Source organism: Juglans microcarpa x Juglans regia, chromosome 2D, assembly GCF_004785595.1.
Source record: "Juglans microcarpa x Juglans regia isolate MS1-56 chromosome 2D, Jm3101_v1.0, whole genome shotgun sequence".
In the NCBI taxonomy this organism is placed as follows: domain Eukaryota; kingdom Viridiplantae; phylum Streptophyta; class Magnoliopsida; order Fagales; family Juglandaceae; genus Juglans; species Juglans microcarpa x Juglans regia.
The window spans coordinates 26,035,531-26,047,698 of NC_054596.1; the positions used below are offsets into that span (position 1 = coordinate 26,035,531).

Here is a 12,168-nt window from a genome sequence, read left to right on the forward strand (position 1 = left end):
AAAATAATATTTGGAGAGTAAATAGTGTTTCTTCAAATTTGAAGAAACAATATTCATAACTATGCAAAATTTTGAAGATGCATAATCCAATGTAGACCAATTTAGAGAGATATTATGTAAATATGAAGATGAATATGAAGATGCATAAACCATTGCCAATGCTTTAAGGGTGTGAAACACTGTAGCACAAAGCCAATTTTATTTGGACTTGCCTAATCTAGTGTTTTTTATGCTTACTATGCAAATTTTTTACTTTGATAGAAGATGTCTAGTCCAATGAAGATGCTCTAAGAAGGACAATAGCCAAAAACAAAGGTGGTGGCCTTGCACGCAACTTCTTTTTCTTCGGTTACTCCTTCAAACTTCTTTTGTTTATGCTTTCTGGCCTCTTAGTCGTGAATCGAGATTATCGTAATATGGAGCATGTGTAGATTTGTTGGTTAAGACATAAGACTATCTATCCTTGTTCATTATCTGCTTTTCTTCTGTAGGAATGAATGGTTCTTTAGCAGATCTACTTGTAGTTTCTTTCATTTGTGCTGGTTTTTGTATATTTATTTCATTTGTAGTGTTTTTTACTGGTATCGGATGTCCAAAACAGAGTTCCGACTAATTTCAGGAGTGCACAGGCCCTCAACAAGAAGTTTCCCACAAGTACACCTCAGGTAATTCAAGAGAAAAATCTTCCGATCCAATGGTCCCTAAAGATTGTTTGCACCCAAAGGGATTTAAACTTTAGACCTAGAGGAGCATACCCTTAAGTTCAAAGCCTTTTACCAATTGAGCCAACCCCTAGAGGTTATTTTTAGTGCTTGTGGAATAGCAAACGAGCTCATTCAGCGAATGACGAGGGTGGAGGGAGCATAGGACCGCTCTGCCCAACATCATGATAATTCCAGACATCTAAACCGTGGAGAGATATATATTCTAATGTGAAATAGGAAATTTTGCTATCCTCAAATTTTATAAATTACCGTGTAATTGTTTTGAAATTCCTCCGCTATGCAAATATACTTTATTTATTATTTGTCATACCAGAAAATTAAGCTAGTTAACCTCCGATTTTCATGAATCTACGACCTATGAAACTTTCAATTGAATATGTATAGAATTATATAGTGGAAAGCCTAACCAAAAAGCAACCAAGATTGTACCATCACCCCCGGCTGCCTAAAAACCAGAAGCAAACAATTTCCATTCTTTAGACCGAATGGAATTAAGGGATAATACGATGTTTATGGGACAAGCCAAATTCCTATTTTAATTAAGGGTTATTGTGGGATGATTTATTACATGCTTGTTCAAAGCTCTGATAAACAAGTTGCCTTGCATACAATATTTATATATACGAAGTGAGTTGACCAACAACACATCTAAAGACAACATTGCAAAACCATGCCTAACCGGTGTTCTGCATCCCAGCAGCAATACCTTTCATTGTTAAAATAAGGGTGTCTTCCAAACCTGGAGCATACTCGCTCATTGGGTTAAGCTTCACAAGCTCTGCAGCTGGCTTGCTTGATTCTGTGTATTCCTTTGACAAGTGGGGTCTCACCTTCACATGGTAGTCAGGGTCACGGATGCGTTTCAGCGTGTAGGCTTGGCAGACATTAAGAGTTGTGATGTAGGAATCACGAAGACGGAGTCTCTGCCTCAAGTATGGGTCTCCCTCCAGTAGATCCTTATGCCCGGCAATCTACAAAAATTACAGGAAAGAAATTGGTTTCCACTGGATGCTGTACATCATTATATCAATTAACTTTTTTAGAAGAAGAGAACTGTAAGAAAAAGGGGGGGGGGGGGGGGGGGGGGGGGGGGGGGGGGGGGGGGGGGGGGGGGGGGGCTATAATGCATTGTATTTACGTAGCCAAAAAAGAATTGTATTTTTCTTGAAGGAAACATGGATGAGGTATCCCAATTAAGGGGTCCCCATCAGCTATCATTCTGAGAATATTCTTCTATTGTAACTAACTTCTCATACACTTGCCCAAAATTACTTCTCATATACACTAGGAATGAATAGCAGTGTGCCGGATACTGGAATCAGCTTCTCTTTCCACAAACTCTCCTTCTCCCTACCATCAACATGGAATCAAAGCAAGGATTTGATTATTTGCCTCTGTTAGCTTAAACTTCTTCATTTTCTTTTTCCTTTTCTATATTTTCTAGTTTCCCTCATTTTCAGACCTAGATGCCCAACTGCACTGGCTCTGAAATTGTATTCCTGGTCTGAAGTTGTCGTCAGAATTGGAAGACATCGTAATTGGGGTTCTTAGTGATTTGGGCTCAACAGTTTCGATTTGGGATCAGCCCAAGTCATTTTTGGATTTTGGATCAGCCTGTGTCATTTTTGGATAAGCACATAAAAAGTTCGGATCAGAGATTCAGCCTGGTCTTATCAGCCAAAGTCAATAGTTTCCAACCTAGTTTCAACTCAAATAAACCTGATAAGCATAATGTCGAAGATGACATATCTTGAACATTTTAGCTGGTTCAGGTATCCAGTGACCAATATAGATCGAGTTTCTGATGGTTCATTGATTTTTGGTTGGTACAGTGCCTCATGCTTTCTTGCATAGAACCCCGCATTGGGTCCACTCTATAGCATCTTAGATATGCAAAGGTCATTTGGGATCATTTGCAACGTCTATTCAGGAGCCAAGAATGTCACTTGATGTATCAATTTTAGAAACAATTACTTTGGTCTTGTGGATGGCAATCAGAGTTTTGGTGGAATATATTCTTAGGTCATGAGTGTTCTCAAGGAGAGAGAGTGAGAAAACTCTAACCCATTACTTTTCACTTACATACTGATGCTATGTATATCGTACTGGAAGGTTACCTAAATGACATCAGGTTGAAACAGTTTTTGCAGCAATGCCTCCACACTATAGACTCGGGAAACTTTTGGTACTTCTTGGGAATTGAGGTTGCAAGATCTTAAGCATTATGTTATGCGAGAGGAAGTAAGTACTTGACATCCTCGAGGTGATGGATTTCTAGGTATTGGACCCATTGATACTCCTACGGTATAGCCAAGTCAGCTCACTAACAATTCCAATTCCACCTTCCTGTGGTAACCAAGCTGCTCTACACATTGTCTCCAACTCCACATCCCATGAGAATGAAGCAGATTGAGCTAGATTGTTAGCATCTTGATCTCCAAAGTTTTGATTGATGATCTTGATTTTTATCCCCGTATTCTCCTTTCATTCTTTTAAAATTCAATAACATTTATAAATCTATTGGTCACAAAACTAAAAGGGCACAAGTTGAGGAAACATTAAAGACACAAGTCAGGAAAATTAAAAGGCTACCAAATCTGGATAAAAATTAGTAATTTAAATAGATATATTATTTTTCATTAAATAAGTTCAATTTTAAATATAAATTTACAGTTTAATAAGATATATATTTTTTTCCTCTGGCAAGCGTAACTTGCTATATGTATATCTATCTAACTTCTGAAGCATATTCTTGTATTCTATTGAGCCATGCCAACATTCTCTTAATAAATTTATCCTTTTACTATTGTCTCAGGTTTTGTTTATTCTCACCTATAGTCATTCCATTTTCCACTTTCCAAAAGACCCTTCGGGTTCCACTTCAATTGTAATTACTACAAGAAATCATGACTTTTTTCTTTTTACTTTGGGTTAATTTAATTAGTCCCTAGGTTTTCGCCCATTTGCAAATCACTCACTCGGTTTCATTTTTTATTATTTACTCCTTGTGTATGAAAATTTTTTGTAATTAGATCCCTCCATCCATCTTCCGCCAGTTCATCTAATAGCAAGGTTGCCAACTGGCATTATTGCCCCATGCCACCAATTAGAGCATGATGCATGGTATACAAATGCGACGTCAGCACCTAATTAAAAAAAAAAAAAAAAATCTAAAAATCAGAAAAAAAAAATCTAAAAAAGTTATAAAAATAAATTAAAAATAAAGAAAACTATTTCAAAAGGTGTAAATATTATTAAGAAAAGTTGAAAATATTTTTAACAAACTTCAAAAATACTAAAAGGACAAAACAATGAAACATACAAATTAAAACTACAAAATGTTAATAATTAATTTTAAAAAATAAGATAAAAATATAAAACTAAAATTTATTATTTTGAAACAAAAAAGAATAAACTATAACATTATTTAAACCTAGATAACAAAAAAAAAAAAAAAGAAACTTAGGAAATTATGAAAAATATTTGAAAAAAAAAATTGTGAATATTAATTTTGAAAAATAAAGTTAAAAATATTTATAAAAAATAAGAAATATTTAAAAGAAAAAAAAAACCTGGAGGGAGGAGGGGTTTGCCCTCCCCAACAGCTAGCGGGGTGGCTCACCAGCCATCCTGTGTAGCCTTAGGGAGGGGATCCCCATTGGGTCGCAGCCACGCACGGGGGAGGGAATTCCCTCCCCCATAGGTGTTTTCTTAAAAAAAAAAAAAGGTATTTTCTGTTTTAATTATTTATCTATTTTTTATTTTTTAAATTATTATTTTTTCTTTTCATATTATTACATCACATGTCGCACTCTGAGTGGTTGCCATGGGGCAGTAATGCCACTTGGCAACCTTGTCGTTAGATGACCTGACGGAAGATATTTTGAGGGATCTAACTACAAAAATTTGCATACACAAGGAGTAAATAATAAAAAAACGAAACCGAGTAAGTGATTTGCAAACGGACTAAAACCCAGGGACTCATTTTATAATTAACCCATTTCTTTATTCTTTTCCTATAATGATTTCAGGGACTTTTTCCTATGCGTAGCGTTGGCGTACGACTAGTATATATAATTCTCAAAGCACAGTTTTATCCCTATGAAACTGCATCATCAACTAACTGATTATAATAGTATTTAACAGACAATTATCTTATGCAGCCATAACATACATCATGGATGGATGAATGAATACCAGAGGCTTGGATTTGAAACCAGTTCTCTTTCCAAACATTTACTCTATGTCATTAACAACCCTAAAGTAAACAGCATCACAATATGTTTTAAAAGCAAGCATTTCTGAGTGCTATGAAAGGTGATTCGACCAAAGTTACCTGTTTTTGCTTTAAAAAGTGGAGTGTTTATGGTTTGAGCCCAAAAGTAAGAGCTGGTGATTTATAATTTTGGAGAAACTAAAGATTACTTATGGCAATGGGTTTTCCGCTTAAATTACCTGGAGGAGAAGCTGCTTAGTTTCTTCATGATTGGCTCTCAAATGCTCTCCAAATGACCACAGTTCTTCTGACACTAGGAGCTTGTCATATAGAGCCGCAATTCCTGGGTCTCCCTTGGCAAACACCATCTCAACTAGGTCAATTGTGACCCTGAAGAAAGGCCACTGATTATACATCTCCTGAAGCATGTGGAGATTCTTTATGTTCTTCTCAATTATGTTCTTAAACGCTGCCCCAAATCCAAGCCACACTGGTAGATGAAACCTTGTTTGGGTCCATGCAAAGATCCAAGGAATTGCACGGAGAGATTCAATGCCTCCACTTGGCTTCCTTTTTGATGGACGACTTCCAATGTTCATCCGACCATATTCCAACTCTGGTGTTGCCTGCAGTGTTAAAGGAAGAGGATCATATAATGCAGTGAACACTCTGACAACTTTCAGGGACTTGAGAATTATTTGACGAACACACTATGAATAAAAAACACTGATCATAAATGCGGAAACCTAATCCAGGTAGCTTTCAATAAAACACACCTAATAAGTAACTGAATTTTAGTGGGGTACAGCAATGGATGACAGAGAAGCATATGAGAGTGAATTTAGATGAGATTGTAACACCCCGATCCAATATGATTAGGGATGTAATGTGGATAATTTTATTGGGTCGGTTTAATGTGTTATATTGGATAAGTCCACGAGCTGTTATTTATTGAGGTTATCAAGTAATTTTAATTAGGCCCACAAGTCCTAGAGTTCATTTTAAGGCTCATCTAGATTTAGATAATGATTTTTGAAGGTTTTAATGGGCCAATACTTTTAGAAGCCCAATTGAGGTTTATTGGATTATTTTGAATAGGCCACAGGCCCAAAAATTATTACGATGGATTATGTAATCTTTCTATGTTCAAATGACAATGAAGACGGTACCATGAGGTTAAGAGGTATGTTGCATTGCCAGAATGGACACATTGGTAGTGCATCCGGTATTGTCATCCTTGTGTATGGATTCTCAACCTATGGCCACAGGTGGAATTAGAATCTTCAAGATTCGCTAACCGTAACTCACGGGAGTCAACAATGGATACCGACTAATGAGGAAAAGTGAAATGCATTTAATGCACATTTTAGGTTCATGTTCATGTTATTTACCATGTAACAATGAGTATGCATGTTTTTCAAGAAACTCTATTTTATATAATGTTTACTGTATGATGTGTTGCTTATTGAGTATTGACTCATTTTTGTATGTTTTTATATTTTAACCACCCTAGGTGAGGATCTTTTTGAAGATGGAGGCAAGACGGGGGAGGACTTGGTTAAGAGAGACGAGGCAGAGGCCTACATCATGTACAAAGTTTTTAAGTTATGATTTTATGGTACAAGGTTTGGGAAATTTTTAATAAGTGCTTCCGTAGACTCTTTTATAGTTTTATATTTTGATAAAGAATGACTTTGATTATTTTATGGGATATTTTGTACCTGGCTCTTCGTTAAGAAGAAAAATTTATAAAGGCAAGTTTAATAGCACATTGATCCCTTTATTTTCTTAAATTAGTGTTATTCATAACCCTAGGGAGACTGGGTGTTACAGAGATATCAAATTAAAAGCAGTACTGGACTAAACCGGAAGTTAGTATGGACTCATCATTCTAAATGTGGAGGGAAGTTTTATTACGACTGTTACTTCAGATATATTGTAAGAAATCAGGAAGGATTCGTAAAGAACTTACGAGGCGGAAGTATTCAACAAAACGAGGTTCCTGGAAAACTATGGAGCGGTATTCCTTTGTTGCAATAACTGCCATCTCATCCATGAGTGCACGCCATTCAGGCTTTGGCGAGACAGGTGGATGCATACCGTGCTCAAGTGTAGCAGCTGTGAAACGTTGCAGTGTTCTAAAGCACAAGTGCTCCTCCCCAAATGACTGTTCAATGACTTCGCCTTGAACTGTCACACGAAGTGAACCATGAATGGTATCAGGTGGCTGAGATAGTATAGCGAGATGGGTGGGTCCTCCTCCTCTACCAACTGTCCCTCCACGGCCATGAAACATTGTAAGCTTAACCCCATATTGCTTTGACACCTTTATTAGCTCTTCTTGAGCCTTATATAATTGCCAGGCAGCAGATAGCCGGCCTGCATCTTTTCCAGAATCTGAGTACCCTATCATGACTTCTTGCTTCCCATTGATCCTGTTTCTGTACCATTCTATTGAGAAGAGTCGAGCCACAGCAGCAGGAGCAGCCTCAAGATCAGCAAGCTTTTCAAACAATGGGACAACTCTTAAAGGCTTCTTCACATGACATTCTCGTTGCAAAAGCTCAACGGCAAGCACATCTGATGGGGCTGTTGCCATTGAGATTATATAGGCACCAAAGTTGTCCAGTGAAAGTTCTGAAATGACATGGAAAGTGTCCAAGACATCAGCAATTTCATCAGTTTTGGGAAGATCAGGCCCAAAAAGAGGACGCTTGCCTCTGAGCTCAGACAAGAGCCATTCTTGCCTGTGTTCCTCTGACCATTCTTTATAAGACCCGATGCCCAAGTGCTTTGTGATAGCATCTATAACATCAGTGTGCCTGTCTGATTCTTGCCGGATATCAAGTTTTACAAGTGAAAGCCCAAAGGTAGAAACTTGTCTTAAGAAATCAAGAAGGCTACCATCAGCAATCGGCCGGTCACCACATGAGCAGAGTGACCTGTAACAGAGTTCAAGAGGCTCCAGGAACTACAAGGAGAAAAATAAAAATCAACACCATAGACCAAGCACTTTTGAGCCAGGATAAATTACTTGGGTCTCATGCCATGTTCAAGCTATCGCAAATTTGGGGCAAAGCAAATTTATTGAGGGATTGAAGTCATCTGATATAATTTACAAAAGACCTAAATGTGCCTATAGCCTTGGCCTTAAGAAATCCCAGCAATACATTAATGACCTTGGTGGTTACTTGCATATGTCGGAAGCAATAAATCATGCACAGCAAGATGAACATAATTGCAGCTCAATCACTAATTACACAGAGAACTTGTAAGTTAGAGTAGAGGTATAAAAAAAAAAAAAAAATCTTTATTATAAAAAAATAATATCCTCTAGAAACTCAACTACCATGCCAAAGAAGATAGATTAGAAACAAAAAAAATGAAGTCCTTTGAACGTAGAAAGATTATCTATATCAATTTAAAAGCAAGAGCCAGCAGCAAAAATTTTCAGTTCTTCATGGCCATTGCTCAAGGAATAGGGAGGTAATATGATGTATTTATTACAATTAGAACATAAAATGAAGAAATAAGGAAAAATACTACAAAGGTTAAAAAAACTAAATAACAGAAAAGGGAAAAGAAAAAAAATTAAACACCTGTTATTTATGAGGTTTTATAAATTGTAAATATTGTTGTCAAACTGAATCATTCGAGGATGTATTTATTTAAAGCTTAACCAGCTATTCTAGGTCTGAACCACTTCTGATATATGAAAATCAATAGATATATATATATAACTGGAAAAAAAAAAAATAGAGGCATCCCACGTTTTTTTTTTTTTCTCTCAAGCAAATAAGCCATAGTTAAGTGGAAAAGTAAAAACATCCCATATGCTTTGCCCTTTTGGGCTTTTAGGACCTAAAATTTGGCTTATGTTGAAATCAAGGACCTTCCTCCATATTTTTGTCCTATCAGCAACAAAAAAATTAAAATCATATTCATATTCATCAAAATAAAAGATTAAAAATCAAGTTGTCATTGGCTCACAACGAGGTTCTCTCCGCATGGCCAACCCAAGCTAGAGATTGGCCGTGCTGTAATATCCCCAAGTGAGTATAGGAAGGTAGCCAATCCTGACCAGAAGTATGGGAGGCTTGAGCCATGCCACCTACAACGGAATGGCCTGACGAGGATATCGGGAGTTTAAGGGAGGGAGATTGTAATAAGCCGTATTGAGTATGTGAGTGAATAAGATCCTACATTGCCTGGAAGGGAGAAGTTCTTGCCCATTATAATGATTCCAATGGGCTCAACTTTGTAACATTGGGTAATTTTTTTAGAAGTATAGGCTCAAATATAGCTTGGGTTTTTATTGGGTCATTATATGTGCAGACTTGAGCATGGGGTTTTACCCGTTGTGCCATGCAAACCAAGGGACCACCCCTCATGGCCCCATGGGATACCCCTTGCTAAATGTTTGCATGGTCCAACCCATGCGGGGTGGGTCACATTGAGGGGGATCTGTCCACCTCACATAGATAGGCTGCAGAGAGGCATGATGAAGTCAATTTTGTTGTAAATATGATTTCATGTTATTTTTGTTAATAATTGGACAAAAAGTAGAGAAGGGTCCTTGATTTCAACATAGCAAAGCTAAGGTTCTAGAAGTCACATTTAAATTCTCGGGTCTTAAAAGCAAAGAGGCTGAAAGCACAAAGTGTATCTTTATTTTATCTATAAAATTTGGTTAGGTTTTTTTTTTTTTTTTTTTTTTTTTTTCTTTTTTGTTTTTTTCTGGTACATGACAAGATAGAATAGACTCTATTGTCAACAAGAGATCACCATTAAACCTAAATGCAACTGCTCAGTTAATACAACTTCCACAACCAAAATACATAAACACTAGGCAAAAAAAAACTGCCTAAGTGCCTAATAACCTAAAGGCGAAGAACATAAGTATTTGAGCACCCACTAAAGCAAAAATGTTGTAAAACCACATCAAATCACCAGAACAACATATTTCTGCAACATTTGAATGTCATTGAGGAAGAGAACTAAGTATTCAGTTTTATATATCTCAAAGAAATTGGATAAAAAATCAGCTAGACTATCCTCACATCCTCAACAAGAGAAATTATTAGAATAGTAAATACCTGTTCAATGTTAGTGAATGTTGTGTCTTCAGGAATATCAGAGATCCCATTAGCTAATAAATGACGAGCACGCTCACGTGTGTTATACAGCTTGTCTCTTACATCACCAAGAATAACACGATATGGCTCATTTGGAGGAATTTGTTTCCAAAACTCTGCATCGATTAACCATTAAATGCTTCTGCTAATATGTGATCAGTTCAATTTACAGTAAGAGAATGAGTTTACATAACCAAAATAATGAAAAATTGAGTTCAGATATTCGTTTCTATCAATGAGCTACAAATGACAATATTATAACTGTATACCTATGTAGTGTTTTGCATCTTTCTTTGAGGACCTGTGAAGTTCATCAGCATGAACACGAAGTTCATCACTGCAACGCCACATTGATAACTACCAAAACAGATACAGAAACAACATAAGATTAAGATTGTGATAATGCTCACTCCTGGAGACTGGGTTTGGCAGTGTGTGTTTGATGGCGGGGGCGGGGGGAGGAAACAGACACTAATTGAGGAAAAAACATGTTAAGGACTGCCAGTATGGTTTAGATACCTCAAACATGAGATCCTCAATCTGGGAAAAGTACAAATTAGCAGCCATCATTCTAGCCAGTAAGCATACGTCCCTTGTAACTTCAGGAGTAACCCGGGGGTTCCCTTCAGCAAACATAAAATAGTTATAAGCAAAGCACCATGACCACAAGAGGCATGCACGCTTGAGAGAGAGAGCAAGAGATAATGAAATCAAATAGACAAGGAAATTTATAAACTTTAAGTACATAATGAGGAAACCTGCCAAAACAACTGTTTAAAATTTTATTTCTTTTGACTGAGGTTGCATCATGGTAAATGATATAAGCAATTCTATACTTTACTTTGTTTTGATAAATTCCATTCATCTTCTTCCTACCTTTTGCTTCATGTATCTAATAGAAATAAGATGATCATGATTAATATATTGAACTTTCTTAATGATCAAGGCAATCAGGAAACAACATGCAAGTTAAGTAAGTTCTAGTGGAAGAAGGGACGCACCATCCCGATCGCCACCCATCCAAGAAGAGAATTGAATGAGAGGAGCATTGTAAGGAACACGTTCATTGATCCCTAGGTTCTTCAAAGCTGTATCAACACGGCGCAAGAATTTTGGTACACCTTTCCAGATTGTCTCATGGAAGTAGCTCATTCCAGCCCTCATCTCATCTTGTGGAGTTGGTGGTGTCCTTCGTATTTCATCCGTACGAAATGCAGCTTGAATCTATATCATAAAAACAGAAAAGAAAATGAACATATTCTGGATAGTTTTTCAACAAATGATGCTGTACAAAATGTTTACCAGCGGTTTATGAACAGAAAATCCATTTAGATCGTGAAGAATGTAAATGGTAAGGGGCATTTTTCTGCTAATTAGAATGTATTTAGGTGTTTTCTTTTGTATATTTCCTGTGTACATGGGCATCGCCTATTTCATTCTTATTAATAAAATTGTCTTTCTTACTTATAAAAAAAACTAAATGGTCATGCCATTACAGTCTAAGTTATGAAAAAATGTGAAGAGAAACTCTAAGCATAACTAAGTCTTAATCCTACCACAAAATCTGACCAGTTATGTAAAGAAAGAGATGAAAGGTAAGATAAGAAAGGTCTAGGAGACCAGTGATACATTTTTTGATCAGTTAGGAGACCAGTGATATATAAGCATGATCAGAATAGGAGTTCCAAACATTTTGATCCTGTAACCCATTAGATTAAGAATATATATGCAAATGAATAACCACTAAAGTTTACACCTGAAAACTAGCAAATGAAAAAAAATCTTCTGAGCAAAAGATAACAGAAAACAAGTATCTTTATAGAAAGGGTAAAAGTAAGAGCTTCAGATTGACAAATGATCAGCAGGAAGCAATAAAGAAGTAAGCTTACACCACATGCATAGCTTTCAATATAATTTAAACCATTAGTTATTATTTATATTTGAAGAATCAAGCTATCTATATTAACTCTTTTAACTCTCTTTCTTTTGGGCTAAATAATTGAAGGGGAGGAGTGGATGAGATCAATTAAGCATATTGCAGACCCACCTCAAGAGGAGAACACTTTATCTGCTAATGGTAGACAATGTATCT

At 36.5% G+C, this 12,168-nt stretch overlaps 1 protein-coding gene across 2 annotated transcripts in view; it reads right to left on the reverse strand.

Annotated features, from left to right (window-relative positions):
- Nucleotides 1-1,234: 1,234 nt before the first annotated feature.
- LOC121249881 (phosphoenolpyruvate carboxylase 2) overlaps nucleotides 1,235-12,168 on the reverse strand; it is a 29,697-nt gene continuing 18,763 nt past the window's right edge. The window contains exons 4-10 of one of the 2 annotated variants that reach the window (XM_041148719.1): nucleotides 11,078-11,300; nucleotides 10,596-10,699; nucleotides 10,346-10,433; nucleotides 10,038-10,192; nucleotides 6,914-7,912; nucleotides 5,181-5,567; nucleotides 1,235-1,696 (exon numbers count right to left, since the gene is read on the reverse strand). In XM_041148719.1, coding sequence (XP_041004653.1) covers nucleotides 1,400-1,696; nucleotides 5,181-5,567; nucleotides 6,914-7,912; nucleotides 10,038-10,192; nucleotides 10,346-10,433; nucleotides 10,596-10,699; nucleotides 11,078-11,300 — 2,253 coding nt within the window. In that variant the 3' untranslated portion in view covers nucleotides 1,235-1,399. Of the gene's footprint in view, nucleotides 1,697-5,180; nucleotides 5,568-6,913; nucleotides 7,913-10,037; nucleotides 10,193-10,345; nucleotides 10,434-10,595; nucleotides 10,700-11,077; nucleotides 11,301-12,168 lie in introns of those variants that run through there. The other variant, XR_005937660.1, reaches the window with a different exon arrangement.